The following is a 26,788-nucleotide window of genomic DNA, read 5'->3' on the forward strand; positions in this document are numbered from 1 at the left end:
TTTAAAAAAAAATTTTTAATGTTTATTTATTTTTGAGACCGCGAGAGAAAGCACGAGCAGGGGAGAGGCAGAGAGAGGGAGACATGGAATCTGAAGCAGGCTGTAGGCTGAGCTGTCAGCACAGAGCCCAAGCGGGGCTTGAACTCATGGAGTGTGAGATCATGACCCAAGCAGAAGTCAGACCGCTTAACTGACTGAGCCACCCAGCTGCCCCAAGTGTCAGGCTCTTAATTTCAGCTCAGGTCATGATTTCATGGTTCCTGAGAGTGAGCCCTGCATTGGGTTCAGCGCTGACAGTGTGGAGCCTGCTTCAGATTCTCTCTCTCTCACTCTCTTTCTGCCCCTTTCTGCTCACTCACTCTCAGTCTCTCTCTCTCAAAATAAATAAATAAACTTAAAAAAAAAAAAAAGAATTTAAAGGAAAACATTTGTAAAACCCAGTCCCACCAAAGTAATGGAAATCAATTCAACTGAAATGGGTACAGGTATAAACAGAAGGTATAAGCAGGTATAAAAGACGGCTTGTAAAAGTAGAAGGAATTTTTTGTATCCTTATTATAAGATAATAATTGCAGTCTCAAATCTTCATCATTTCCTTTGGCTCCAACCCTGGGTTCCATCTATGCTGTTGATTCAGCAGCCGATTCAGTGATTTAAGCGGGAGGACTTATTCTGCATGCTAAATTCTGTTTACAGAATCAAAGGGTTTTCAAATGGAAACGCTTATCTGGAATTTGGAGATGAGATCTAGCCAAGTGCACAGAAAATCTTAAGTCCGAGAAATAATTAAATTACAACCCTGTTTTTATTGAGCTCAACATCAGTTTGTTAAAAAAAAATTAAATGTCTCTGTTTTTATCTTTCCTGTTCATTTCTAAAAGAAAAATTACTTTATTGATTTTATAAATATAACACTTGTTCATTATAATGAGCTCAAGTCATGCAGAAAAGTAAAAAGAAGTTTTTAAAAAAATCACCCCAAATCCCTTTTTTAACATATAATACTTGCTATTTTTGTAAGTAGAATGAATTAGAATGAAGCCAAATGAAGCTGAAATGAATTGGAATGGATTGCTAAACTTCAAATAAATGTTGTATCCAGTATAACATACGTTAATTCTTAGGAGATCCCTCTAAAGTTAGAAAGATATTATTAAAAAAACTAAAATGTTGAAATCATAGTTTTAAAACCTGCACATTTCAACTGTAGATGGCATCAATTGTTTCCCTGCTCTGAAAGATGAAGATATTAGCTTCTTTCTTTTCCCTTCTCCCACCTCTTGATCTTGTTATTTATATTTAAAAAAATTTTTTTAAATGTCTTATTTATTTTTGAGAGAGAGACACAGAGTGTGAGCAGGGGAGGGGCAGAGAGAGAGAGGGAGACACAGAATCCAAAGCAAGCTCCAGGCCCAGAGCCTGACATGGGGCTCGGACCCACGAACCGCGAGTGACCTGAGTCGACACTTAACCAACTGAGCCACCCAAGCGCCCCGATATATTATTTATATATTGTCAAGGTTTTTACATTTGTGTTCTGTGCTGCAATTATTTAGACATACTTTAAATTGTTTTAACATTGGGGCGCCTGGGTGGCTCGGTCGGTTGAGTGACCGATTTCGGCTCAGGTCATGATCTCATGGTTTGTGAGTTCAAGCCCCGTGTCAGGCTCTGTGCTGACAGCTCAGAGCCTGGAGCCTGCTTCGGATTCTGTGTCTCCCTCTCTCTCTGCCCCTCCCCCACTCATGCTCTGTCTCTCTCTGTCTCAGAAATAAACATTAAAAAAAATTTTTTTTAAATAAATAAATAGTTTTAACATTCACCCAGGACCTTTTACTCCTTTCCTCTTTATTTTCCAATCCTTTTGTAAGTCCTACTTATAATCCAAAAAAAACTTGGATTTTATTTACTATCAAGTAATATTTGTTTGTCTATTTTGGGGGTTTTGTTTTCGTTTTGGCAAAGGGTGCACATGTGTTGTATTCCCCAGACCTCTTTCAGGTTTGAAAACATCTGTCTGTTCTACCTATTGCTGTTGTACACCTTGTGGACATGTGTACTTTGTATATTTTGGATGTTTATATTACTGTTTGATTATAGGTCTTTCCTTCACAATTTCTTACATATTTTCCAATGGTTTCTGTTACCAAATGTTACTGTGAAACAATATGAGACCAGCATGGGGCATCTGGGTGGCTCAGTCGGTTAAGCATCCAACTATTGGTTTCAGCTCAGGTCATGATCTCATGGTTCGTGGGCTGGAGACCCCTGCATCGGGCTCTGTACTAACAGTGCAGCACCTGCTTGGGATTCTCTCTCTCCCCCTCTCTTTCTGCCCTTCCCCTGCTCCTGCTCTCTCTCAAAATAATTATTTAAACTTAAAAAAATATGAGACCAGCATGGGTATTTTCCTTTAATAGTGATTTATTTACTTTGCTTTTTGGGGTGCCTAAGAATTCTTTATCCTTGAGTATGGGTAGTATGACTATAGACTTAGAGATGAGTATTCCCAATCAAATTATCTTGTAATATATGTTACTTTTCAGGCTGCAGATTAAACGTTTGCTTCATTTCAGAAAAGTTTCTTCTTCATTTAAAAAAAAAATTGTATCTTTGGGTACATTGCTGTGCTCCCCTGGGTTTTCTACCTAAGAGACACAGCTCTGTTACACAGAATTTGTCAGTCTTCAACTTCTATGAGCTTCTTTCGGATTCCTTAATTTCTTCTTTTTTCATCTGCATTTACTATGATTATCTCAGGTCTTCCTGCTTTTGAAACTTTATTATTATTTAATGGTTCTGTTTCAGTCTTCTATTTCCTTAGGCTTGCAATCCCTCTTTTCTTCATTCTGCTGTTTTTAAACACATTTTTGAATTTTTGTTTTATTCTTCTTCAGTTATAAATAGCAAAGCACCTGTAGAGAAATTAACTTTCATGCATTATGTTTTTTCTAGGCTTGGTTCAATATTGGTCTTTTATACATTCTGCCTGCCTTCCTAATTTGTTTGCATCGTTGCCTGGCTATTACTTTTCATGGCGCTTGTTCATGGGGATCTGTCCAGACCTGCATTTATTTTTTAATAATTAAAGGAATGTTTTGACAACAAGGCCACCTTAACTAAAACCAGTTTGTTTTCTCCTCTTATATAGAGTCTGATGGCTGAGAACTTAGTGTTCTAGATTCCCCACCCCCACCACCCCCCGCCCCGGATCATGAAGGCAAAGAGGGAGAACTCAAGATTATATGAACATCTAGGCTCTGCTGCCACTTGGCATATATTGTTCAAGGTCTTCTACCAGGTTTCATTGTTTCCATTTGTGGAGTGGTGGTATATCTCATTCTCACTGAAGTGTATACTTGGAATCGGGGTGGGTCTCTTAATTCTGAGTGTAGACCTCACTTCTTCCAGAGAGAGAGCCTATACCATCGTTCACTTTCCTTGTTTCAACTCCTTCTTGGCAATCATTACTACTTCCAAGTCAAAAGAAGAAAAAGATGAAGTTGCTACTCCTTATGGTACTTTTCCTCTTGGACAAGATCCATTTGCACTGTATTCTGGTCTTTTCTTAACCAAAGGAATGCCAAGGAGATGGAGTGACTTCTCTGATGGGTAATGATGCCTCTGACTTGGTGGATAAATCTGTCTAATTCTGGGCTTTAGCTGGTGGCACAGTTTGCTCTTACCCTAAGCCACATCATCAACTTAGACTCTTTGTATTGTAAATATAATATATATGTCTTCCTTCTTCTAATACCTTGTGCTCTCATCTTTTCCCCTTCAGAACACAGGGAGGCCCTGTGAGACCTCAGACCCCCTCAGAGACCTCAACAGTATAGCTTGCGTGGGGGTGGGGCAGGTTAGAGGTTGATGTTGGCAGACTCCTCACGCATACTGACTTCCAGAATCCTATACTTACTTCATTATTGCCCCACTTTTTGTTAATGGCTTTGGGTTATGCCCCTTCCCTTGCACATGTGATTTTTGAGGGGCCTGGTTTTTACTATTTTTATTTTGTAATGTACTTTTATTTGGTCATCTTTATGTGTAAGCTTGAAGACATTTTTTGTTTTAATTAACATATTTAACTTTTTTTTTTGGATAGGCACGAGACAGCACAAAATGCAAAAGATACAAATGTGCCTACAGTGAAAGGTAAGGATCCTACCTATTCCTGTCTCCCACCTGTATGGATCCTTCCCCTAGAGGGAATTACTGTCATCAGTTTCTAGTGTAAATCTCCAGAAATGGCATTTGTGTTTAGTTTTAGTTTTTTAGTTTTTAGTTTTTTTAATAAAAATAATGTATACAGCATACACAATTTTATGCTTTTAAAAAACTCATTATATCTCAAAGGTTGTTCCATATAAAAACATATACAACTGCTGCATTATTTTTAGTTGTGCATAACATTTAATTTTATACCCATACATAATTATGTAACTTAGGCTCATGAGATAACAAGTTTTTGTTTCCCCACCTGCTCCTTTGAAATTTATTTAGTGAGTGTAACCTTCCCCCTGCCTCTAGGTGGAAATATGGGCAGATTCCCAGGACTTTTTGCTCTCTCTTAGGAAAAGACAGTCACTTTGTCACAAACACAGACTAAATTCAGAAATCAGAGTGCACTGTCTCAGAGATTATTCAAATCTGGGAGGATGGGAAAGGGCAAGAAATTTGAATCAATCCCTTTTAAACTGCATTTATCCATGCCTTCTAGGCTGGGCATATGTTTAAAGTTGACCATCTCTGGTGGGCTTTTCAGAGGTTCTCTGCTGGGTCCCACCAACTATGAGATCCTTTGACATAGGCTAGGTACCTTTTCCTTCAGCAGTCTCCTTCCTATCCTGCCTCAACTTACATTTCTCTGGTAGTTCATATTTTTCATAGTCCTTCAATGACAGGTTCCCTCACCCCTGCCAGTTTCCAGAAGCTCTGTTTGGCCAAACTAAAGATGGCCCCAGCCTGGCTCTTTCTCTTCTGTCCCTAGTCTATCAATAGGGAATCACATCTTTTCCCCTGACAATCTTGGGACTGTGGGTCACTCTTACCACAGCAGAACTTTCTTGGCTTCACCATCAAGTGGTTAGTTAGCCTTTTATTTACCCTTTGAACTGCTCAGCTCCTGTGGGGTGCCCTGCAGGGAACACATCTCAAGCTTTCTCACTGGCCCCAATGAAAGCTCCTTTCTAGTATTCTGCTGAGCTACCATTGCATCTGAGACAAAAAAGAAATTTATATACACTCATCAAAATATCCTCTCATATTTTGAACCAAGTGGAAGAAAGTTAAAAGCTCTCCCCTCCCCCACCCCTGCACCCACCCAAATGACTACTATACATATAAAGCCTCACTGTTTTCAGTATGCCTGCATATCTTTTGTCAACCCAGGGAAATATGCCCAGTGGAAAGGCCACAATGGCTATACTGCCCTGGAACCAGGGCTGTTTGGAAATGACTGTTCTGTTATATAGTAATGCAAAGTCTTAAGACAAACAACAACAGCCTATCTTAATCTAAAAGTTTGATTTTTTGTTTAATGTGGATTTGTTTTACATTAATTTATATTAACAAAATCCTATGTTAAATGATTATTTATCTTGATTACTATGTTTCTGGCATCCCCTTAACTTTTTTTAAAAACAGCTTTATTGAGGGTCTCCTGGGTGGCTCAGTCAGTTAAGTGTCCAACTTAGGCTCAGGTCATGATCTCACTGCTTGTGGGTTCGAGCCCCCCATCAGGCTCTATGCTGACAGCTCAGAGCCTGTAGCCTGCTTTGGATTCTGTGTCTCCCTCTCTCTCTGCCCCTACCCCGCTGGCACTCTGTGTGTGTGTGTGTGTGTGTGTGTGTGTGTGTGTGTGTGTGTGTCTCTCTCTCAAAAATAAATGAACATTTTTTTAAAAATTTAAAAATAGCTTTCTTGAGATATAATTCACAAATTACAGAATTTGTATATTTAAAGTATACAATTAAATAGTTTTAGTATATTCTCAGTTTTCAACTATGACTATTTTAGAACATTTTAATTATCACCCCCCAGAAAAAAGCCCATTAGCAGTCATCCCCCATTTCTCTCCAGCCTTAGGCAATCAGTAATCTACTTTCTGTTTCGACTGATATACCCAAGAGAAATGAAAACATATGACCACCAAAAAATGTTCACTGCAGCATCATTCATCCTATCTAAAAGATAGCTCCCTTAAATTTTGTATTTGACCCTGTTCATCTTTGCGCTAAAAAAGGGAAAAAATCCCTTCTTCTTTCCCTTTTCCATCAGTGCAATACTTCTCTCCAAGAAAATCACTCCACAAAATCCTTCCTCTCTCCATATTTTGCGTTATTTTTATAGCTTGATCCAGCTGAGACATCGACTGGTCTTGAAACCGTCTCCACGTCAGTAATGAAGACGTAGTAGTGTGGTTAGCACTTTGAGAAACAGAGTCTCGAAACAAGCCAGTTCACATCTTGCAGTCTCCAATTACAAGGGAAATTACTTAAACTCTCTGAGCTTCAATTTCCTCATCTGTAAAATGGAGATAATAGCATTATGTTCCTCATGGAGTTCCTGTAAGGTCTAAATGAATCAATTCATCTAAAGTACTTATAGTAATATCAAACACTCAAAAATTAAATGTCAGTGGTTATTTAAAAATTTTTATTGTGATAAAAAAACATATAATTTATCATCTCTACTTTTTTTAAGTGTACAGTTTAGCAGTGTATATTTACGTTGTTGTGAAACACATCTCCAGAACTTTTTCACCTGGCAGAACTGAAATTCTATACCCACTCAACAACACCTCTCCTTTGCCTCCTGACCCTGATCCTTGATAACCTTAACTACTGTAGATGTCACATATAAGTGGAATCATACAGTATTTATTATTTTGGGATTGGTTTATTTCACTTATCCTTAGGGTGCGTTCGTGTTGTAGCATGGGACAGAAATTCCTTCCTTTTTAAGGATGCATAGTATTCCATTGTATGTAGAAAGCACATTTTGTTTATCCATTCATTCACTGTTGCACCTTTGGGTTGCTTCTACCACTTGGCTACTGTGTGCAGTGCTGCTGTAAACATGGGGGTGCAGATATCTCTCTGAGACCCTGCTTTCAAGTCTTTTGGATATATACCCACAAGTGAAAATGCTAGATCATATGGTAGTTCTATTTTTAATTTTTTGAGGAATTCCCAAAATTTTCCATGCTGGTTGCACCATTTTAGAATCCAAACAACAGAGTATAAGAGTTCCCACTTCTCTAAATCTCCACCACACTTGTTATTTTCTGTTTTTCCTAATGAGTGTGAGATATCTCATTGTGGTTGTGATTTGCATTTCTCTGACGATTATTGATGTTGAGCATCTTTTCATATGGCTGTTGGCCATTTGTACATCATCTTTAGGGAAATGACTATTCAAGTCTTTTGCCAATTTTTTAATTGGGTTGATTTTTTGTTGTTGAGTTTTAGGAGTTCTTCATATATTCTGGATGCTGACCCCTTTTCTGATCATTGCAAATATTTTCTCTCATTCTGTAAGTAGCTTTTTTGCCATGTTGATTGTGTTTTTTAATAGTCTGATACAGTGATTTTTTTTAATGTGCTTTGTAAATTCTACATGTAACACTCTGTCTTTGGAACTTTATATATGTCTTAGGGGAAACTTTAATATTCACTTCCTGTAATATTTATTTGGCTGGTTCATTATCAATGAACACTTAAGTTTTTTTCCAACATTTTGCTACTACTAATAATTCTGTGCTTTTTTTTTTTTACATGTGTCATCTTTCATTTATTCAAGCACATCTGTAGCAAAAATGTCTAGAAGTAGAACTGCTGCATAAAATGATTTATACATTAAAAATTTTGATAACATATCAATTTATACTCCTACGAGCAATTTATGAAAATACTTATTTTCTGGCACATAGGAGTGTATTACTGTCATTTTAATTTGCATATCTTTTACTACAAGGACAAGTAAAATAATTTTATAATTTAAGGTCTGTTTGATTTTCCTTTTCTTTTTTTTATGTTTATTTATTTTTGAAAGCGAGACAGAGTGCAAGTGGGGGAGGGGCAGAGAGAGAGGGAGACACCAAATCTGAAGCAGGCTCCAGGCTCCGAGCTGTCAGCACAGAGCCAGGTGCAGCGCTCGAAATCACGAACCTGTGAGATCATGACCTGAGCCAAAGTTAGATGCTTAACCGACTGAGCCACCTAGGAACTCCTCTTTTTCCTTTTCTGTGAAATGTCTCTGTCTTTTTACCATTTGGGGAAACTTTTTTTTTTTTAATTAAATGATAGGAATTAAAGATTCCTATCATTAAATTAATATATTAAAGAAATCAAATGATTGTAATATAAGTGGCAAATATTTTTCCTGAATTGCATTTCTTAGACTTGGTTTATGATATCTTTCATTATGCAGAAATATTGAGTTTATATAGCTAATTCACATTTTTAATGTATCCTTTTTTTAAACTAATTCTTGAAAAAAGGCTTTTTTCACCCTAAGAGCTTTTTTTTTAAAGCGTATTTATTTATTTTGAGATAGAGAGAACCAGTGGGGAAGGGGCAGAGAGGGGGACAGAGGATCCGAAGAGGGCTCTGTACTGACAGCAGTGAGCCCATTGCAAGGCTCAAACTCACGAACCATGAGATCATGACCTGAGCCGAAGTCATACTTAACCAACTGAGCCATCCAGGTGCCCCAATGAATTTACATCAATATGAGGTATGCAGTATAGATCCAATGTTATGTTTTCTAAGTATTTATTTCCACACTATTTCCTGTATAGCCCAATCTTTTTCCTAATTTGTAATGCCTCCTTTATCATTCATTATATTTCCACATGTACTTGGGTCTATTAATGTTTCATGATACATACCCCCACATACACATTCATTCTATAATCTTTTAATTAATATAGTTTCTCAATACCTGTCTTAATGTCTAAGGCTCTTCAGCTAGTATACCTTAATACTTGAAATGACTAGGACTCTTTAGTACCTTTATTTTTCAGAATTTTCTAGCTGTTCTATCTTGATTATTTTTCATATGAACTTTAGAAGTACCTTGTCAAATTCCAAAAATATTATCTTTTTTACTGGGATAAAATTAAAGCTTAAAAATTAAATATCATTAAAGTATTTATGAACTTAAGTTTTACTAAGAACATGGTATATACCTTTCTAATATATTTACCTCCTCTTTTGTATCCATTAGTAGCATTTTAACATTTTTCTCATATAAAGCTAATACATTACTTGTTAATTTTATTCCTGGTGTTTTATCTTTTTGTTGCTATTTTTAATGTTGCTATTTTTAATTTATTTTTAATTAAAATTTTTAATTTTTAATTGTTGTTGTTGTTATAAGTTGTTGTTTGAATATATGAAGGTTATTGATTAAATGTTAGGATTTTACTGGGTCATCTTAGTGATATTTAGAAGAGCTTTTTAGCTCATTCCCTTGGGTTTTTTAGGTACATGATTTTACTACCCTAGTAATAATGATAATTCACTTCCTCCATTTTAATTTTTATACTTCTTACTTTTTGGTATGCGTTTGGATTGAGTAATGCCTCCACACCATGATTCCCCTCTGAGGTCATCATGATTTGCTTTCACTTCTTTTCTCTGTCTAAAATGTCAGTTTAAGAGAGAAGATGTCCCTGATCACTCTGTGTAAAATAGCCATGCCTCACCCATCATTACAATTTACCTCCCTGTCTCTCTTACCTTGCTTTGTTTTTTTGCCCATGGTAGTTATCCCTATCTAATATTTGTTTGCTTGCTTATTTATTGGCTTTCCTGAATACTGTAACCTCTATGAAGGCAGGCTATTTAGCTTTTCTGAAAAAAGACATGTCCCTGCTGCCTAGGATCTTGTCAAGCAAGCATCAGTTGGCTCTAAAATGTTGAATGAATGAATGAATGTTGTAGAGAATATTTTTACATTCTGAGTTAATGGGAATGCTTTTTTGGTTTCCCCACTAAGCCTAAGGCTGTGTAGTTGATATTTAAAGTTTATTTAAATCTGTCTTCTCTATTTATTTTAAAAGATTTTAAGTAATCCCTATACCCAACATGGGCTTGAATTTACAATCCCCAAATCAAGAGTCACTTGCTCTACTGACTGAGCCAGGCAGGCACCCCCCAAATCTGTCTTGTTTAACTCAATAAAAAGATTAAAAAAAAAAAACCCTGAACTTTAAAAAAGTTTCAGTTCACTGGTTTAGTTTATTTTCATTATTTTTTTTTTCTGGGTAGTAGGCCCAAGTAGATGGAATAGTATCAGCATTTGAGTCTTAAACATTGTGTTACTAAAGTTTAGTGTTTGGCGTTGTGTCTCGTCACCATCTCATTGCTTTTTTTTTTTTCTCAATACTTCTTTGTTTTGTTTCATTTTGAATGAAACACCTACACAGAGAAGTGCACAAAATACAAATGGATAGCTCAATGACTTCAGACAAAGTAAAACCCCTGAGAGCATTGTCCAGGTCAAAACATGGAACATTGCCCACACTCAGAAGTACGGATTTTACCCTTTTTCTCAATCACTATTGCCCCTGCTCTGACTTCTAGCACTATAATTTAGTTGTATTTGTGTTTTTTCCATCATATGATTAAAATCATACAGTAAGTATTCTTTCGCCTGCATTCTTTTAACATTATAAAATGCATACATGTTGTTACTTATAAATGTAGTTAGTCCATTTTTATTATTGTATTATGATATTTCATTGTGGGAATATACTACTACTTCCAGAATTCGTAATCCCCTCTGCTTGCACACCAAACAGGGACAATTGTAATATGCTGTTTACTCCTTTTTTCCTTCCCCATAGAGAGTTTTCCAGCTCCTTTTCCATGACTAAACATAATTATTGCCTCTTACTTTCCTTTTATTCTTGACTTTTCAAGGCCTCTCTTTTTCCTTAGCCTTTCTGCTCTTAATCACAATGTCCTTGTTCCATTTTTTTTCCCTCCAGGAGCCCGCCCTAGCCTCCTCCTTCCCTGACCATCTAATGCAGAATATTATGACAAAGAAGAAAATACAGTAATCACAAGCTAAAGTACTATACAAATGAACTGTGAATTTTAATTTTTTAATTTGTTGAAAATATACTGTTCACAGAAATATTTTAGATTTAGAGTGGTGTTTCTTGCTATAACTTTATATTTAAGAGACATGGGTTAGTTCTTCTTAATTCTTCAAAATTCTCATATTTAAAAAAAATATTTCTGATGTAACAGAATTAATTTAAAAAATAAATGTATTTTATGTACATAAATATATTTAGGTGTTTATATGATTCACGTAAATTGAATCATTCCCTTAGGGGGATATTTCACATTATCTTTTCATGGAAACTTAAGCTAAAAATAAGGAATTTAGAATACTTTGGTTTCCTGGGTGGCTCAGTCAGTTAAGCGTCTGACTTCAGCTCAGGTCATGATCTCATGGGTTGGTGAGTTTGAGTCCTGCATCCGGCTCTTTGCTGGCTTTTTCAGAGCCTGCTTCAGATTCTGTCTGCCTCCCTCTCTGCCCCTCCCCCACTCACGTTCTGTCTCTCTTTCTCAAAAATAAACTTAAAAAAATAAAATAAAATACTTTGGGTTCCATTTGGCATTTCCTTCAAGAATTTGCTCAAATTTTGTGATGAATTTTGGCATTGCTATCTTATAACAGCAGGAATAATTTGAAGTGTTAATCTAAATTTAAATATAAAGGTTACATAATCCACAACAAACATATTTATTGACCTCCTGATTCAACTAAATATTACTCACTTTTGCTTTAAAAATGAGATTTCTGCTGTCTGACAAGTATTTGGTGGAACTTTTCATCTTCCATTTTCTGTTGTAAATGGATAGGACACTGCCAGTCTTATTTTGTTGGTTCCATGTTTTGAAATAATTAAACTATTTCAAAGTGTAACCTGGGGTGAAGATGCTCCAGTATCTCAAATGAACAATGATGAAAATCAGCCCTCTTTTGAATATCAAATGGACTCAAAGCAAGAGCTTTAACATTCACTTATAACTTAATACTTGTAAATGGTGTTTCAGAAACAAATAAAAACAAAGTTACTCACTATCCTCACATCTGCACCAAACTCAGAAGTAAATAACAAAGCACTCATTATTATAATACTACATTATTAAATGAGAAAACAATAGCTTTCCAGGAAGGAAGGTTAGTTTTTCAGATGTCACTGCCGGTGGTTGATTTGTTTTGAGATTATAACACAGGTAAAGTGACTTTTCTAAGTTCTTATTGAGCCATAATATGAATCTATATAAGCTAATCTATTCATGTTAACTATATATGTATAATTTAATTTAAAAGTTATGAAGAATTATTTTTCCTTCTCATGACTCATTCGCTTAGAACAAAAATCTCTGTAGTAAAGTGTTATAATTGTGTGTGTAACTCTATGGTTATATGCAAATATATTTTATGTAAATTTGAGTATTTTATAGGAAACTAAGTTGTGAAATACTTAACATACATGTTCTGGTTAAAACTTCTGAGAGTGGATAAATCACAAGAAACCTTTCTTGAGACAGCGATAGAGCTGAACAACTTTGAAGAGCTTCCACTTAAATAAACCCATTGAAAAAATGTACTTGTCTGTATTCCCTCCCGAAATTACATTCAAACCACATTCAAGGAGTTAGAGATATAATTCACAAGGACAAATAGAATGAGATGACAGGCAACATTTATAAATGTTTCAACTGCTATTCTGACTGATAAATTTGAATTCAGTTACCTAACTTAGTGAGATTGGGGGGCAAGCACTATTTTTGGAAGAACTTCAGCAATTGGAACCACCTGAAAATTGCAATCAGTTTCCTCATAAAATAGAGTTTCTCATCTTTGATGGGCAGTTAAGCAGAGGTGGACCCTCCAGTTATAGTAATGCTGTTGAAGGGTACTGAAGCATTTGATGGGTATGTGTGTATGTTATGGACAATGTGTTGGAGCTGGGGGTGATGTGGCAGAAGGAGACTAGATGATTCCTGTAGATTTCTACCCCGTAGAATATCTGTGATTCAAATATTATACAATTCCCCCCTTATTTATAAACCTATGATAGTTTTTTTTTAATGCTTATTTGTTTTGAGAGAGAGAGAGAGAGAGAGAGAGAGAATGAGAGAGACAGCAGGAGTTGGGGAGGGGCAGAGAGAGAGGGAACGGAAGAGAATCCCAAGCAGGCCCCAACACGGGGCTCAATCTCACAAACCATGAGATCATGAGATCATGACCTGCGCTGAAATCAGGAGCTGGACACTCATCTGACTGAGCCACTCAGGCACCCCAACCTATGATATTTCTATATCATTACTGAAAAAATATGAACTGTCATCCTGTGGTTAATAACAACTAAAAACTTGAATTTTACAATTTTTTGAGCGTATACTCAATAGTAATTACTTATTATTTCACCTCTTAAAGAAACATCACAATCTGATGGTTGTTTAAAATAAAGAAAATAGGTCATTTATCACAAATATCTTGTATAAATGCTTGAATTGTGTTGTAGTTAGTGCCAATATCTCAGTTTATCAGCAAATGCTGGGGCTTTAGCGTTAGAGAAAGATGGGCATAAAGGAAGAAAAATATTAGAAGTCACTATTTTAAAAAGCTATAAATTGGTCTGACGTGATTTTCTGTTTAGAGTCACATAGACTTAGTTTGAATCCTGAATTTGTCATTTTCTAGCTGTATAATAGCACATTGTTTATCTCTTTGGAGCCTTGGTTTCTTTACTGATAATATGGGGAAATAAAAACAGGGAAATAGCATCTAAGCAGAGGGCTATTGTGAGTATTTAATGAGATTAAGCACGTGAAGGATTTAGCACATTGCTTTGTAAGTGCTTAATAATTGTTGGCTATTAATGATATTAATGATAGAATGATGTTAACATTATAGAATGTTACCCCCCCATGAATAGCAGATGTACCCTATGATAGCTGCTATGACATATAATAGTGAGCTCTAGATCTCCTAGAAAATCTCCTAGAAAATCTCTGTTGGTAGATGTTCCATGGAATTCTATGAAAGAATGGGATAACAATCAATTTCTCATGCATCTCAGAAAAATAGCAAATAGAGATTCAACATATACAGATAATGATCACTATTTTGACATTGTCCTAGAGAGGGTGAATAAGAGGCAGCATCTGTGCTAGAAAATCTGGTCTTCTATATTCATTTGGTTATATAAGTAGCTATTGTTAGGTTATATCACTGTGTAGGGGTTCAGCTGGCATAACAAGATGCTGAAGTGTTTTAAATGTATGAGCCTGGTATTCCTGTGTGACTAAAGGCATTGTTTACTAATGACATTAAGTGTAGGGTAGCTCATTTAAAAAAATTGGTCTATTGTATAAAATGAGCCTGCTTTAAAATAAGACCATGTATTTTATTTAATCCGAAAATTAATGTTCCTGAAGAAAATACAAACCCATTTCAATGGTTACCATGCAATTCTAATAAAAATATCTGGCAAAAATGATCAGCAATTACTTACTGTTAAGCCTATTTTACTTGTACTGAATGGAGGGAGACTTTTTAAAATTTTAATTTAAGGAATATATAATAGTAGGAATCCAGAATCCTAATGTTCACAGAGAGTAATGGTTTATTAACTACAATTCATATACTCTGTGACTAGGTGTGAATTCTTTTGAGCTTTAACATAAAAAAGCAACAAGCAGTGCTAGTTTGCTTAAAAAGAAACTGACTTCTGTTATAACTGGTTGCTATAAAACATTTTTTTCAAGTTAGGTTAAAAAAAAGTAGGAATAATCTAGCAAATGGTTACAAAATGAAAAGCAAATCAATCAATACTTATATTGTTAATTTCCAGCCTCACCTCAGGCATCAAGTTTTCTGATTATATATAATGTAAAAAGCATAGTCATAGAAGTAAAACAAAGAAGAGGGAGAAATCAATTATTTCTTCATATACCATGAGAATACCTTTTTAGGCTTGCAAAGCTTAACTACTAACACACTCAGAAAGAGCATTCTTCATATAGTGGGTATAAAAATGGCCTAATTTGAAAGACAAAGTGTTGGCCATGCATACCCAGTAGATTCTATTCAGCAAACTCTTGAGATTTCATGTTGACATAATGAAATATTGTACTATTCCTTGTAGGCTAAATTTTTCTTTACCTCCTTAAATCAATAGCCTAATAATATTTTGTCCAACTCTGACTGCATCTAAATTTGAAGTTGCTTTACTGAAAATTGCAGGTTTACTGCTCTCAAGTTACTCACCCTTTCTTTTTACCTCCCTTTCAGATCTTTCCTCCAAATCTTTTAGAACTAGTCTTTAGAATATATATAATACACATTAATAAGAATCACTTAAGCATAACTATTTTCTTTGGGTGCCAGGGAAGATGTCCATCTTTCTTAGTGTTGGCAATTGGTTTAATTTCTTCAGGCTCTTTAATAAAATAAACGTTGGTGTCCAATGTGATTATTCTTGTATTAGCTAGGTAATTTCTCTGGGGTAGGTGACAATTTAATTCAATAATAAGCTATTATGTGTGTAGGGGAAGGGCATTTTGGGCAGAATCTTGATTAGTTTTCACAAGATTCAATGTACTGTATATTTATAAACCAATATCTTAAGTTCTTGAATCTGTATTGCTAAAGGGTTCACAAATTTTAAATTCTCAGGTCCCCACCTAATGATACAGTGTTTTTTAGATTACATTTAAATATGAAAATTTTCAAATAGACACAAAAGTAGAAAGAAAAGTAAAATGAATCTCTGTGTACCAATCATCCAAATTCAACAGTTATCAAGACTACCATGATTGCTTCATAATTTTTACTTTGTAAGAGTATTTTATATAAACTTTTCTTGAAGAATAACAAACTACAGAAAAGTGCACGAACCATAAGAACATAACCCTATGAGCATCTGTATCAAGAAGCAGAACAACAGCAGATCCCCAAAAGTCTTCTTATGCTCCCTTCTAGTCATTACTCCCAACTTCAAGGGAAACTGATATTATGACCTCTATCATCATTAATTAGTTTTGCCTATTTTTGGAATTTTGTATAAATAAAATCATGTAGTATGGACTCTTTTGTGTCTGTCTTCATGTCCTCAATATTATGTTTATGAGATTCGTCCATGCTGTAGCAGCCTGCTGGAGTTTGCTCTTGTTGTACGGTACTCAGTTGTATGGATAGGCCATTATATACCCATTTTACTGTTGAACATTTGGATTGTTTCCAGTCTTTGGCTTTAAAAATATTGCTGCCATTAGCATTCTTTTACATGCCTTTTGGTGAACATATGTGAACATCTCCTTATGTATACATGTGCTGAATTATTTTTAGATTTTTAATGTTTATTTTTTAGAGAGAGAGAGACAGTGCGAGTTGGGGAGAGAGAGAGAGGGAGAGGGAGAGAGAGAGAGAGAGAGAGGGAAACACAGACTCTGAAGCAGGCTCTAGGCTCTGAGTTATCAGCACAGAGCCTGATGCAGGGCTCAAACTCACACACTGTGAGATCATGACCCGGGCCAAAGTCGGACCCTTAACCGGCTGAGCCACCCAGGTGCCCCCACGTACTGAATTATTTTAAAGTAAATTCCAGAAATTGTCATTTCACCTTTGTATGTTTCAGCATACTTTGGCATGCATCTTGACAAAGTATGGACATTTTCTCACATAATAATCACTGTTGCTTGTTATCATTGGATGCCTTGTCTAATTAAAATGCATGGAAAAATACTGAAGTTGAAATATACCAAAGCTGATAGTAGTTTTCTTTAGTTCTGATGGACAGATCAAATAACCAACAAGCATTTATTAAACTCTTTTTTGCCAGATCATCTAACTCATCTGTTTGGCAGTTTTTTGGGTTTTTTTTTTTTTTGCTTTTTAAATGTTTATTTTTGAGAGAGAGAGCACAAGCAGAGGAGGGACAGGGAGAGGGGAACGGAGGATCCTGAAGTGGGGTCTGCACTGACAGCACAGAGCCCGACGTGGGGCTTGAACTCATGAACTGCGAGACCATGACCTGAGCCAGAGTCAGACACTCAATCAACAGAGCCACCCAGGCACCTCTGGCAGTATTCTCACTCATAAACTCAATTACTGATTGGAATTTAAGGGGAGAAAATAATTCCTTTTGATAAATTGCTAGTAATGGAACTGTATATATTAGGTATCATAAACTAATAATTCAACTCACGAACAAAATGGGCTGTGGAGCATACTTTAATGAATACTGACTTAAGTGACTTTTTCCAAGTGTAAATGTTACTTCTACAGGATTTCTGACAAATGTTTAAAATAAATTATTGATAGTAATCAATATATTATATATACCATAATGATTATATATATATTATAGAAAATATATGATATTGTGTATATTATATAAATATATTTAATAATAGATAATATATAGGGACACTTGGGTGGCTCAGTCGGTTAAGCATCTGACTTCGGCTCAGGTCATAATCTTGTGGTTCCTGAGTTAAGCCCTGCGTCAGGCTCTGCGTTGACAGCTTGGAGCCTACTTCAGATTCTGTGTCTCCCTCTCTCCCTGCCCCTCCCCCACTTGCACTCTCTTTCTCTCAAAAATAAACAATAAAAAAATTTTTTTAAAGAATAGATAATATATACTGATTAAAATTATTTAACATATAATTGAGATAGCTTTAATTAATTAGTACTTAAGACATTCAAAGAGATATCTTAACTAACATTTCCTACATCTGATTTCATTGTTTTATGAACGTAATGTCAATGGAAAGAAATGATCTTTTTTGCTTGGGATATATGATAATGATTAAATAATTTAGAATACCTTTGCTGATATAATCTTGGTCCATGTCTCAGGTTGAACCACTCCTAATTTATAGATTGATTTTTTTTGCTCGGATTTTCCTTATTACTTTATCACTCCAAACATTAAAACATGTTTTAGAACTTGCCTCAAATTCTGATTTTCTAATGCATTTGCTGTGTGATCCTGATCAAGCAATGACTTCTCTGAGGCCCAATTTTCTTGTCTAAATCATATTGTAGTAATTCCCACCTCTTTTTTTCATATTTATTTAAAAATAATTCAGGGCGCCTGGGTGGCTCAGTCAGTTGAGCGTCAGACTTCAGCTCAGGCCATGATCTCACAGTTCATGAGTTGGAGCCCCATGTTGGGCTCTGTGCTGACAGCTCAGAGTCTGCAGCCTGCTTTGGTTTCTGTGTCTCTGGCTCTCTCTCTGCCCCTCCCCCACTTGTGCTCTGTCTCTCTGTCTCTCAAAAATGAATAAATGTTAAAAAAAATTTTTTAAATAATTGTAATATTTATCATGAAGATTTTTCTAGAAACTCACACTAAATATAAAAATTTGTATATTAATATGCTATTTCAATAGTTTTAAGTTCTAAAATCAAAAGACTGGCATAAACACAGTAGAAACTATTTAAGCTGTCTGCTTTTGTTTTGAATCTTGTTTTCTTTTGACTTTTGGTCACTTAAAACAGTAAAACAACATCAACAAGACAATAGCTATGATTTACTGACCCTTACTGCGTACCAAGTATTGTGTTTATTAGTTCATGTAAAACGTTTGTAATCTTTACAACAATGCTGTAAGGTAGCTTAATATCAATTATAATAATTTATGCCTGTTTTACAAATGAAGAGATTGACATTCAGAGAAGTTAAATAAGTTTTACATTGTCACATAGCTGGTAAGTAGTAGAGACAAAATTCCAACTCATTTTTCTTCTCATTAGCTAGGTCAAGATTTCCTTTATACAATGTAAACTCACTTTATTCTGCTATTGTGTCTGTACAAATAGACTTGTGAGCACTATGATGTAGTTATGTTAGTTTTCAGTAAATTTTTAAAGAAATGTCAGTAAATAATGCTATTTTACCAACCTCATGGGGTGTCAGTTTGTAAAAAATTAAATATTAATGTTCTTTTTATGTCTATAAACAGAGCCGTAAACAATTTAATAAATTTTGATATTATATGTGAAATTAGCATATTTTAGGAACTCATTTTTACAAGTTGATAACTTTTAAATACAGGGTACAAAATTTTTTAAATAATTAATTAAATTTTATCTAAAATTTACCCATCTATTGTGATGTGTTAGGGTGTTAACTGGATGCACAGAAGGCACTAAGCACCCTTGATTAACTGCCAGGCCACATTTTTTCGTGGAACTAACAATGTATAGAATCTGAGCATTCATTTTTAAGAAAAGTATCATTAAAAGTTCTGTTGCAAAATGTTTGCCTCTGCAGTGAGGAGCTGTGTAATGTGGCTATTCGGAAATCACATTCCTAATTATTTATCTACCTCCTCGTCAGTTTAATATCAAATTATATTTCATCCTTCCTACCTTCTTAGAAGCCTTGAGTATAAAGAGTAAAGAATTTTTGATGGAACAATTCATAATGCCTGAAAACATTTGCCTTGTATAATCATAGATCTAATCTTACTTCTGATTAAAGATTGAGGTTATTAGTAAATTGAAGGTCCCTTATTTCCCATGTGTTAAATAAAGTATTAGTGCTCTAAACCAAGTAAGGGATTACTTTGGGGGAAATCAGGTATATTTTCTAGTCCTGCTTGTGTGCTTTCTTATGGCCAATGTTTTTAAAGGTCCCAGGGGATTAGAGTGTGTGGGGGACACAGTGTGTGTGTGTGTGTGTGTGTGTGTGTGTGTGTGTGTGTGTGTGACTATTTCTGTTTGTAGGGAGGTAAGGAGTAGGACAGAGAGTAGAAAAGCGTGTTTAGGGAAAGTAGGGAGAGGAAAAGAGAACACATCAAAGAGAGAAACTTTTTTTTTTAGAAGAGAAACTTAAAAAAATTGTTTTTTAATGTTTATTTATTTCCGAGAGAGAGAGAGAGAGAGAGAGAGAGAAAGAGAGAGAGAGAGAGAGAGAGAGAGAGAAACAGCACGCGCGGGGCAGGGGCAAAGAGCGATCAGGAGACAGAATCTAAAGCAGGCTTCAGGCTCCAAGCTGTCAGCACACAGCCCAGTGTGGGGCTCCACCCCAAGAACCGTGAAATCATGACCTAAGCGGAAGTTGGAGGCTCAACCAACTGAGCCACCCAGGAGGGAGAAACTTTCAAACTGAGATTGCTAAGTATACAGGGGTATTACTTCTGAGGTAATACTTTCCCACTGTTAGAAAAGAGATGCTGGAAGCTTGTTGGCCAATATGTAGTGTAGGGGATTTGGATATTTGAATCTAATATCAGGTCCACTTGTAAATCAAAGATTCTAGAAATCCATAATTCTAAATGATATGAAACTGGTTAGAGGTCCTTGGATGGCAGTTATGAATTAGATCAAGTTCAAAGGGGGAGAGGTTTTTATTCTCCTTGCATGGCTACAAGAACAGTTTCAAACACATGATAATAATAGTGCTTTGTCTTACAAGATGAAAGTTTGACTCCACTTTTCGTTCTCTATTACCAACAGTAATTCAATTAAAATTTTATTTCAAGCTCATCTTCTGTCAGAAGCTTTGTCTTTGGTATGCTTGAATTCTAATATACCCTATGTAAGTCATTCAAACTAGTGAGCATCTCATTTGGCAAAAAGAATACAGTTGTTTTTTTCATAAACAGCAGTTTGGAAAACTGGGTAGAGAACAAACTGTTCACTTAGCATTGCAGTTACTTTGTTCTTTTTCTCTGTGATATGCTCTAATTTTATTACCACAAACAAATGAAAGGCGTAGGGATGGGAAGTAGGGTACAGGCCATATTCTGAACTGGCTTTCAATTGTGACTTGTTCTGATTCCATTTGTACATTCAAAAATGGCTATTTTGAAATTAAATTTGCTTGGCATATCTAGGCTATCATTTGCTTTTGTTTTGTGGAGCTATCTTCATTCTGTGGGATGATAGGATTCAGGTCTAGCTGGTCACTCTATCATTTCAGTGGGTGAAGCTTATTCTCACTGAGATTGTATTATGTTTAGGAATTCACTTTCTCTTTTAGCTGTGGATGAACATCATTATTAACTCCAATTCTTCCTCAAGTGTTATCTTTCTGCAATTTGCATCCGTATCACTTGGGACGATTGTTAGATTCTAGCACAAATTTACACAATCAAAAACATAGGGATCTGAATTTTAAACACATTTCCAAACAAACAGGTAATTCTTATTTAGCCTAATATTTAAAAGTCATGATCATCTTAGTTAGTCTGTGTTGCCTTTCCCCTTTCACTAGCTTTCCAAAGAAAAGTCTAATATTCTTACACCAGTCTTGCTCTCTCCTCTCAGTCCTGGGTCTTTCTTGAACCGAGGCAAATCCCCTTGTTGATTCATGAATTTTTCCCCTCGTAACCAGATGTAGAAACCAAACATGTCAAAAGAATACTGTGGTGGCTAAATTTTATGTGCTGATTTGGCTAGGCTATGGTGCCTGGCTGTTTGGTTAAATATTAGTCTAATGTTGCAGTGAAGGTATTTTGTAGATGTACTTAACATCTATAGTTGTTGACATTAAGTAAGGGAGATTGCCCTTGATAATGTGAGTGGACTTCCTCCAGTCAGCTGGCTTAAGACCAGAACCTGACATTTCCCAGGCAAGAAGGAATTCTGTCTCAAGGTTATGATATAGAAATCCTGCCTGAGCTTCCAGCCTGCTGGTCTGCCCTACAGATTTCCAATCTCAGACTAGCCAGCTCCCAGAAATGTGTAAGGCAATCCCTTAAAATTTCTTTGTATGTATGTATATGTGTGTACAATATAAAAATCAGTAAATAATCTGTATCAATATCTATGTATCTATCTATCTATCTAATCTATCATGGTCTTGGTTCTGTTTCTTTAAGAACCCAGACAGGTACAAGTACCTCCACATGCCATGTGACTCTCATGTTCAGGGGCTAATGTTCTCAGATCTCCTTAGTAATGCCCCCACTATGTGTTTGTGTAGTCAATAGCACTAACTTCTCTCTTCAATCTTATATTACTGGTTGCTTCCCCACAGCTGGTCTCTAGGATAAGGCTTTATACTGAACAATGAATTCATACTTTTCTACCATTCAGCTCATCTAATTCCTAATTAATGTTTGTTTCCTATATTTTCTGATTCTGACTCCATTTAACAGACTAATACCAAAGCTATACATGTAGGATACAACATTATTTACATGGCTTTATCTTATTTATTTATTGATTGATTGAGAGAGGGAGAGAAAGTGTGCAAGCAGGAGCAAGTGAGGGAGGGGCAGAGGGAGAGTGAGAGAGAGAATCCCAAGCCGACTCCACTCCCAGTACAAAGCCTGATGCGGTGTCAACTGATTGTGAGATCATGACCTGAGCCAAAACCAAGAGTCAGATGCTTAATTGACTGAGCCACCCAGGAGCTCTCCATGGCTCTGTCTTTGCAACCAGAGCAGTTCCCCTAGGACCCAACTCATTTTAGGGTACAGGTATCATTTTGGATCCTCTCTGTACCTCTGCTTTTTCCTCTTGTCTTTTCCTAATTTTCCAAGCAGATCATTATGCTTTGATTCTACAGATTGGTTTGGCAACAAAAATATCCTTGCTCTCTGCCAAATTTTTGGGTCAAGCGTGAAAAGTGTAAGTGTAAAGAGAGAAATTATTTTTCCATTTTAGCAATTAGCCTCAGAATTCCTCTCATGGTGAGGAACTTTTTGGGTAAAAAGCTCATATGCAATAAATTGTATTTTGTTGCAAGAGTGTGGCAGTTGCCAAGGTCATATATTATAGTTGGAGGTAATATACTATAGCAGTTTAAAGGAGAGGTTCTAGAATCAGATTGTATTGGTTCAAATCCCAGCCCTACTACTTATTAGCTTTGTGAACTTGGAAAAATTACTAGACCTTTTGGTTTCTCGTCTGTAAAAAGGCTGGTAATATTAATAGTTCCTAGGATTTTTCTGAGGAATAAATGGAGTGATACCTGTAAAACACATAGCACAGTGTCTGAAATATGTGAAATACTCAATAGATGGTAGCTGTTATTATTTTCATTGTCAGAAGACGGAAAGGTCCTCCACATGAGAGACAGGGAAAGAGAATGGAGGACAGGGGTTCAAGACAATCCGGAAAAACCTGGGACTTACAATAGTAAGATGGCAGAATGACATTTAAAACTAGTTCAGATTTAATATTTCACAGGAAATTGTTTGAATTGCTGAGATACAAGCCTTTTCCTTTCCTCCTCTTCCAAGTCAGTAAAATCTACTAAAGTCATTAATCCTCCACGCTATTAGTAGCGTGTGTGTTTAACACTGGTGAGGGTGTAGAGTTTCACGTCCAGATTAAACTATGCATTATAGAGATAATATACACGGTGGCAAGAAACACGGTGGCCGAAGAGTCTGAGGACCTGAGCCCGTCACTAATTTGCTGGAATTTTTGTAAGAGTTTTATATTTTGTAACAGATCAAGACAAGCTTGCTCAGGTAAAAAGCACGGGAAATCTCCAGCTGATATCTGGGTTAAATGAGTAATTTGTTTCTTTTCATATTTTTTTCGGAAAATGGAACATGCCTTTGATAGTGCTCTCTATCGCTCATTCTCTGAAGGGTGTCATACGCATGCCAAGACTAACACGGTCACGTTAGTCACTACTACGATGGCCACTCAAAGGTAATTTCAATCTTTACTTGCACCTGTAGAACAAAAAAGGGGCTCAAAGTTGTGTTCCCAAACCATGCTCTCTAAAATACACGTTACTGACCCTGGCAAGATGGCGGCGCCCGAGAAGTTACCGTTTCCGGAGAAACCAAGCCACAAAAAGTACAGGGCCGCCCTGAAGAAGGAGAAACGAAAGAAACGGCGGCAGGAACTCGCTCGACGGAGAGACTCGGGACTCTCCCAGAAGGAGGAGGACGCTGCTTTTATTGAAGAACAACACCCAGAAGAAGAGATGCTGTCGGAGACCGAGAGGCAAAAATTACACGAGGCGTGGCTGCTTCGGGAGCAGAAGGCACAAGAAGAATTCCGAATCAAGAAGGAAAAGGAAGAGGCAGCTAGAAAACGGCAGGAAGAACAGGAGAGAAAGTTGAAGGAAGAGTGGGAAGAGCAGCAGAGAAAGGAGAGAGGAGAGGAGGAGCAGCAGAAGCTCCAGGAGAAGAGAGAAAGGGAGGAAGCTGCGCAGAAGACGCTGGAGCAGGCTGAAAGCGAGTTGGGAAATGGTGCCACATGGCAGAACCCAGAACCACCCACGGCCTTAAGGATAATGGAAAAAGATCGAGCTAACTGTCCATTCTACGGTAAAACAGGAGCGTGCAGATTTGGAGACAGGTGTTTGCGTAAACACAATTTCCCGTCGTCGAGTCCCACGCTTCTGATTAAAAGCATGTTTACGACATTTGGAATGGAGCAGTGCAGACGGGATGACTATGACCCCGATGCGAGCCTCGAGTACAGTGAAGAGGAAACCTACCAGCAATTCCTGGACTTCTATGATGACGTGCTGCCCGAGTTCAGGAGCGTGGGGAAAGTGATCCAGTTCAAGGTCAGCTGCAACTTCGAACCTCACCTGAGGGGCAACGTGTACGTTCAGTATCAATCGGAAGAAGAATGCCAAGCCGCCCTTTCTCTGTTTAACGGACGATGGTACGCAGGACGGCAGCTTCGGTGCGAATTCTGCCCCGTGACCCGATGGAAAATGGCAATTTGTGGCTTATTTGAAATACAACAATGTCCAAGAGGAAAACACTGCAACTTTCTTCATGTGTTCCGAAATCCCAACAATGAGTTTTGGGAAGCTAATAGAGACATCTTCCTGTCTCCAGATCGGACTGGCTCCTCCTTTGGCAATGGCTCGGACAGGAGAGAGAGGACGGGCCACCAGGACGAATACTACTGGAGGCCCGGGAGGCGGAGAAGCCCTAGTCCATCGCATTCCTACGAGAGAAGCGGGGAAGCTGAGAGGAAAAGGAAAAGCAGTCACCGGGGGAAGAAGTCTCACAAACACACGTCAAAGAGTCGCGAGAGGCACAGTTCACGCAGTAGAGGAAGAAAAAGGGACCGCAGCCGGATCCGCGGCAGCCGCAGCCAGAGTTCCTTCGGGTCCAGGAGTCCTGGCGGGAAGAGGTCAGGCAGCAGAGACAGAAGTACTCAGAGTCCCAAATCCAATTTTGTTCTTTAAAAAAAAAAAAGAAATACACCTTACACGTCTTGTAATTTCTCTGAGGGATCTTACTTCTTTGTTAAAGAAATAAATGTAGCCTTTGTAGCTAAGGACTCACCTTCTTCCCTCTCCCACTCTCATTCTTGTATTTTTGCATTACAAAAGAACAGGTCCAGAGAAGAAGGGGGTCTCATCAGAAAGAAGGAAGGAAGAGAATCTAAAAGGGGCAATGAATGACAATTTGTCTTTAGTAGTGATAGGGAGAAAGAGAGGAAAACAGAAAACGAACATTAAAAGCTTTTTTTCCCCTTGCTATATCCAGAAAATCTAAAAGAAAAAGAAGACTGTGGAATCCAATCATTTATGTCTCTTTTCTTGAGAGGGACTGATCATCATCCATTAACACATGTTAATGTTTAATTAATTTTTGATAATGCAAGTTAATACTGAATGTGTAATGTGAGCTATATTTTACATTTTTTACACATTTACATAATGACAAACTAGAGTTGCTGACATGCTGAGAAGGACAGCACAAGAAAAGGCAATTATAGGCTGATAGTCCTAATAAACATATCATATATGAGATTATGCTAGCTCATAAAATGATTTAGGGAATATAACTTCTATGCATATATTCTTTGGAAAACTTGTATATGACTGGAACATTTACTCCTTGAATGTTTGCAATTCTTCATTAGAGGTATCATTTGGGCTTGGAGTTTCAAATGTGGCAAGATTTTTTATTTGGATTAAATTTCTTCAATAGTAGTTGACTATCTAGATGATTCTATTTCTGCCTAAATCAGTTTTATAAGTTACATGTTTCTAGAAATTTTCCATTTTTGTCTAAATATTCAAATGTTTTGGTATGAAGTTGTTCCTGATATACTTCTATATTTTTGATGTTTGCAGTGTCTCTGATAATTTCCTCAATTATATATTTTAACGCTAGCAATTTGTACTAGCTTATTGTCTCTATATAATTCTTGAATAGAACAGAATTCTCTTTCTTTCATATCACTTTCTGCAAAATGTCTACTGCTTTTTACCATGAGAATAGCATGGTGGATTAAATAAAGATGAACAATTCATAGAAATCCCTCAAGTGTGGGGTCTAGTTCTCTTTGCTTTGAATCTGGGATGGTCAATGACTACATTAACAAAGGGTATAAGATATGAGAGAAGGGACCCTTTGACTATTTCTGGACCTTGCTTTTTTTTTTTTTTAAGAGGAATTATAGTTTCCACTCTCCCCTCTCAGAACCCTGAACCGCTGTGGAAAACATCCTACTTCTCAGTGGAAGACATCACCTGGAGAGGCCCTGGGGTTACAGGAGATACAGAAGGTTCCTGTTGAGCCTAGCCTTTCAGCCATCCTGGTCAAGGTACTAGGGAAGTGAGTGAGGCCATCTAAAACTTACTAAACCAGACTAGAAGCTCGCTGAATGTCCCCGAGTAACTCTGCTGATGCCATGTAGAAAAAAAGTTGACAACCCAATCCTGCCTGAATTTTTGACCCACTAAATTGTGAGATATAAATAAAATGGTTACTGTTTACACACTAAGTTTTGGGGGTAGTTTGGCTCACAGGAATAGATAACCAAACAACAAAGGTCGTAAATCTGTTGTCAT

At 36.7% G+C, this 26,788-nt stretch overlaps 2 protein-coding genes across 2 annotated transcripts in view; one reads left to right on the forward strand and one right to left on the reverse strand.

The window, feature by feature from the left end:
- Positions 1-24,556, reverse strand: part of ELAVL2 (ELAV like RNA binding protein 2) — a 200,782-nt gene extending 176,226 nt beyond the window's left edge. The window contains exon 1 of the mRNA XM_060609663.3: positions 24,464-24,556. The gene's annotated coding sequence lies outside the window, so the exon portion shown is untranslated. The remainder of the gene's footprint in view (positions 1-24,463) is intronic.
- LOC132663435 (U2 small nuclear ribonucleoprotein auxiliary factor 35 kDa subunit-related protein 2) lies at positions 23,463-26,045 on the forward strand. Its single transcript, XM_060609654.3, has one exon. It carries the CDS (start codon positions 23,729-23,731, stop codon positions 25,169-25,171), a length of 1,443 nt encoding a protein of 480 aa, XP_060465637.1. The 5' UTR covers positions 23,463-23,728; the 3' UTR covers positions 25,172-26,045.
- Positions 26,046-26,788: the final 743 nt, after the last annotated feature.

The sequence above is a fragment of the Panthera onca genome, chromosome D4 (genome assembly GCF_046562875.1).
Source record: "Panthera onca isolate mPanOnc1 chromosome D4, mPanOnc1 haplotype 2, whole genome shotgun sequence".
In the NCBI taxonomy this organism is placed as follows: domain Eukaryota; kingdom Metazoa; phylum Chordata; class Mammalia; order Carnivora; family Felidae; genus Panthera; species Panthera onca.

Excerpts from the sequence above, each read along its gene's own strand:
- LOC132663435 (XM_060609654.3), top strand. The coding sequence starts at position 23,729 with ATGCTCTCTAAAATACACGTTACTGACCCTGGCAAGATGGCGGCGCCC.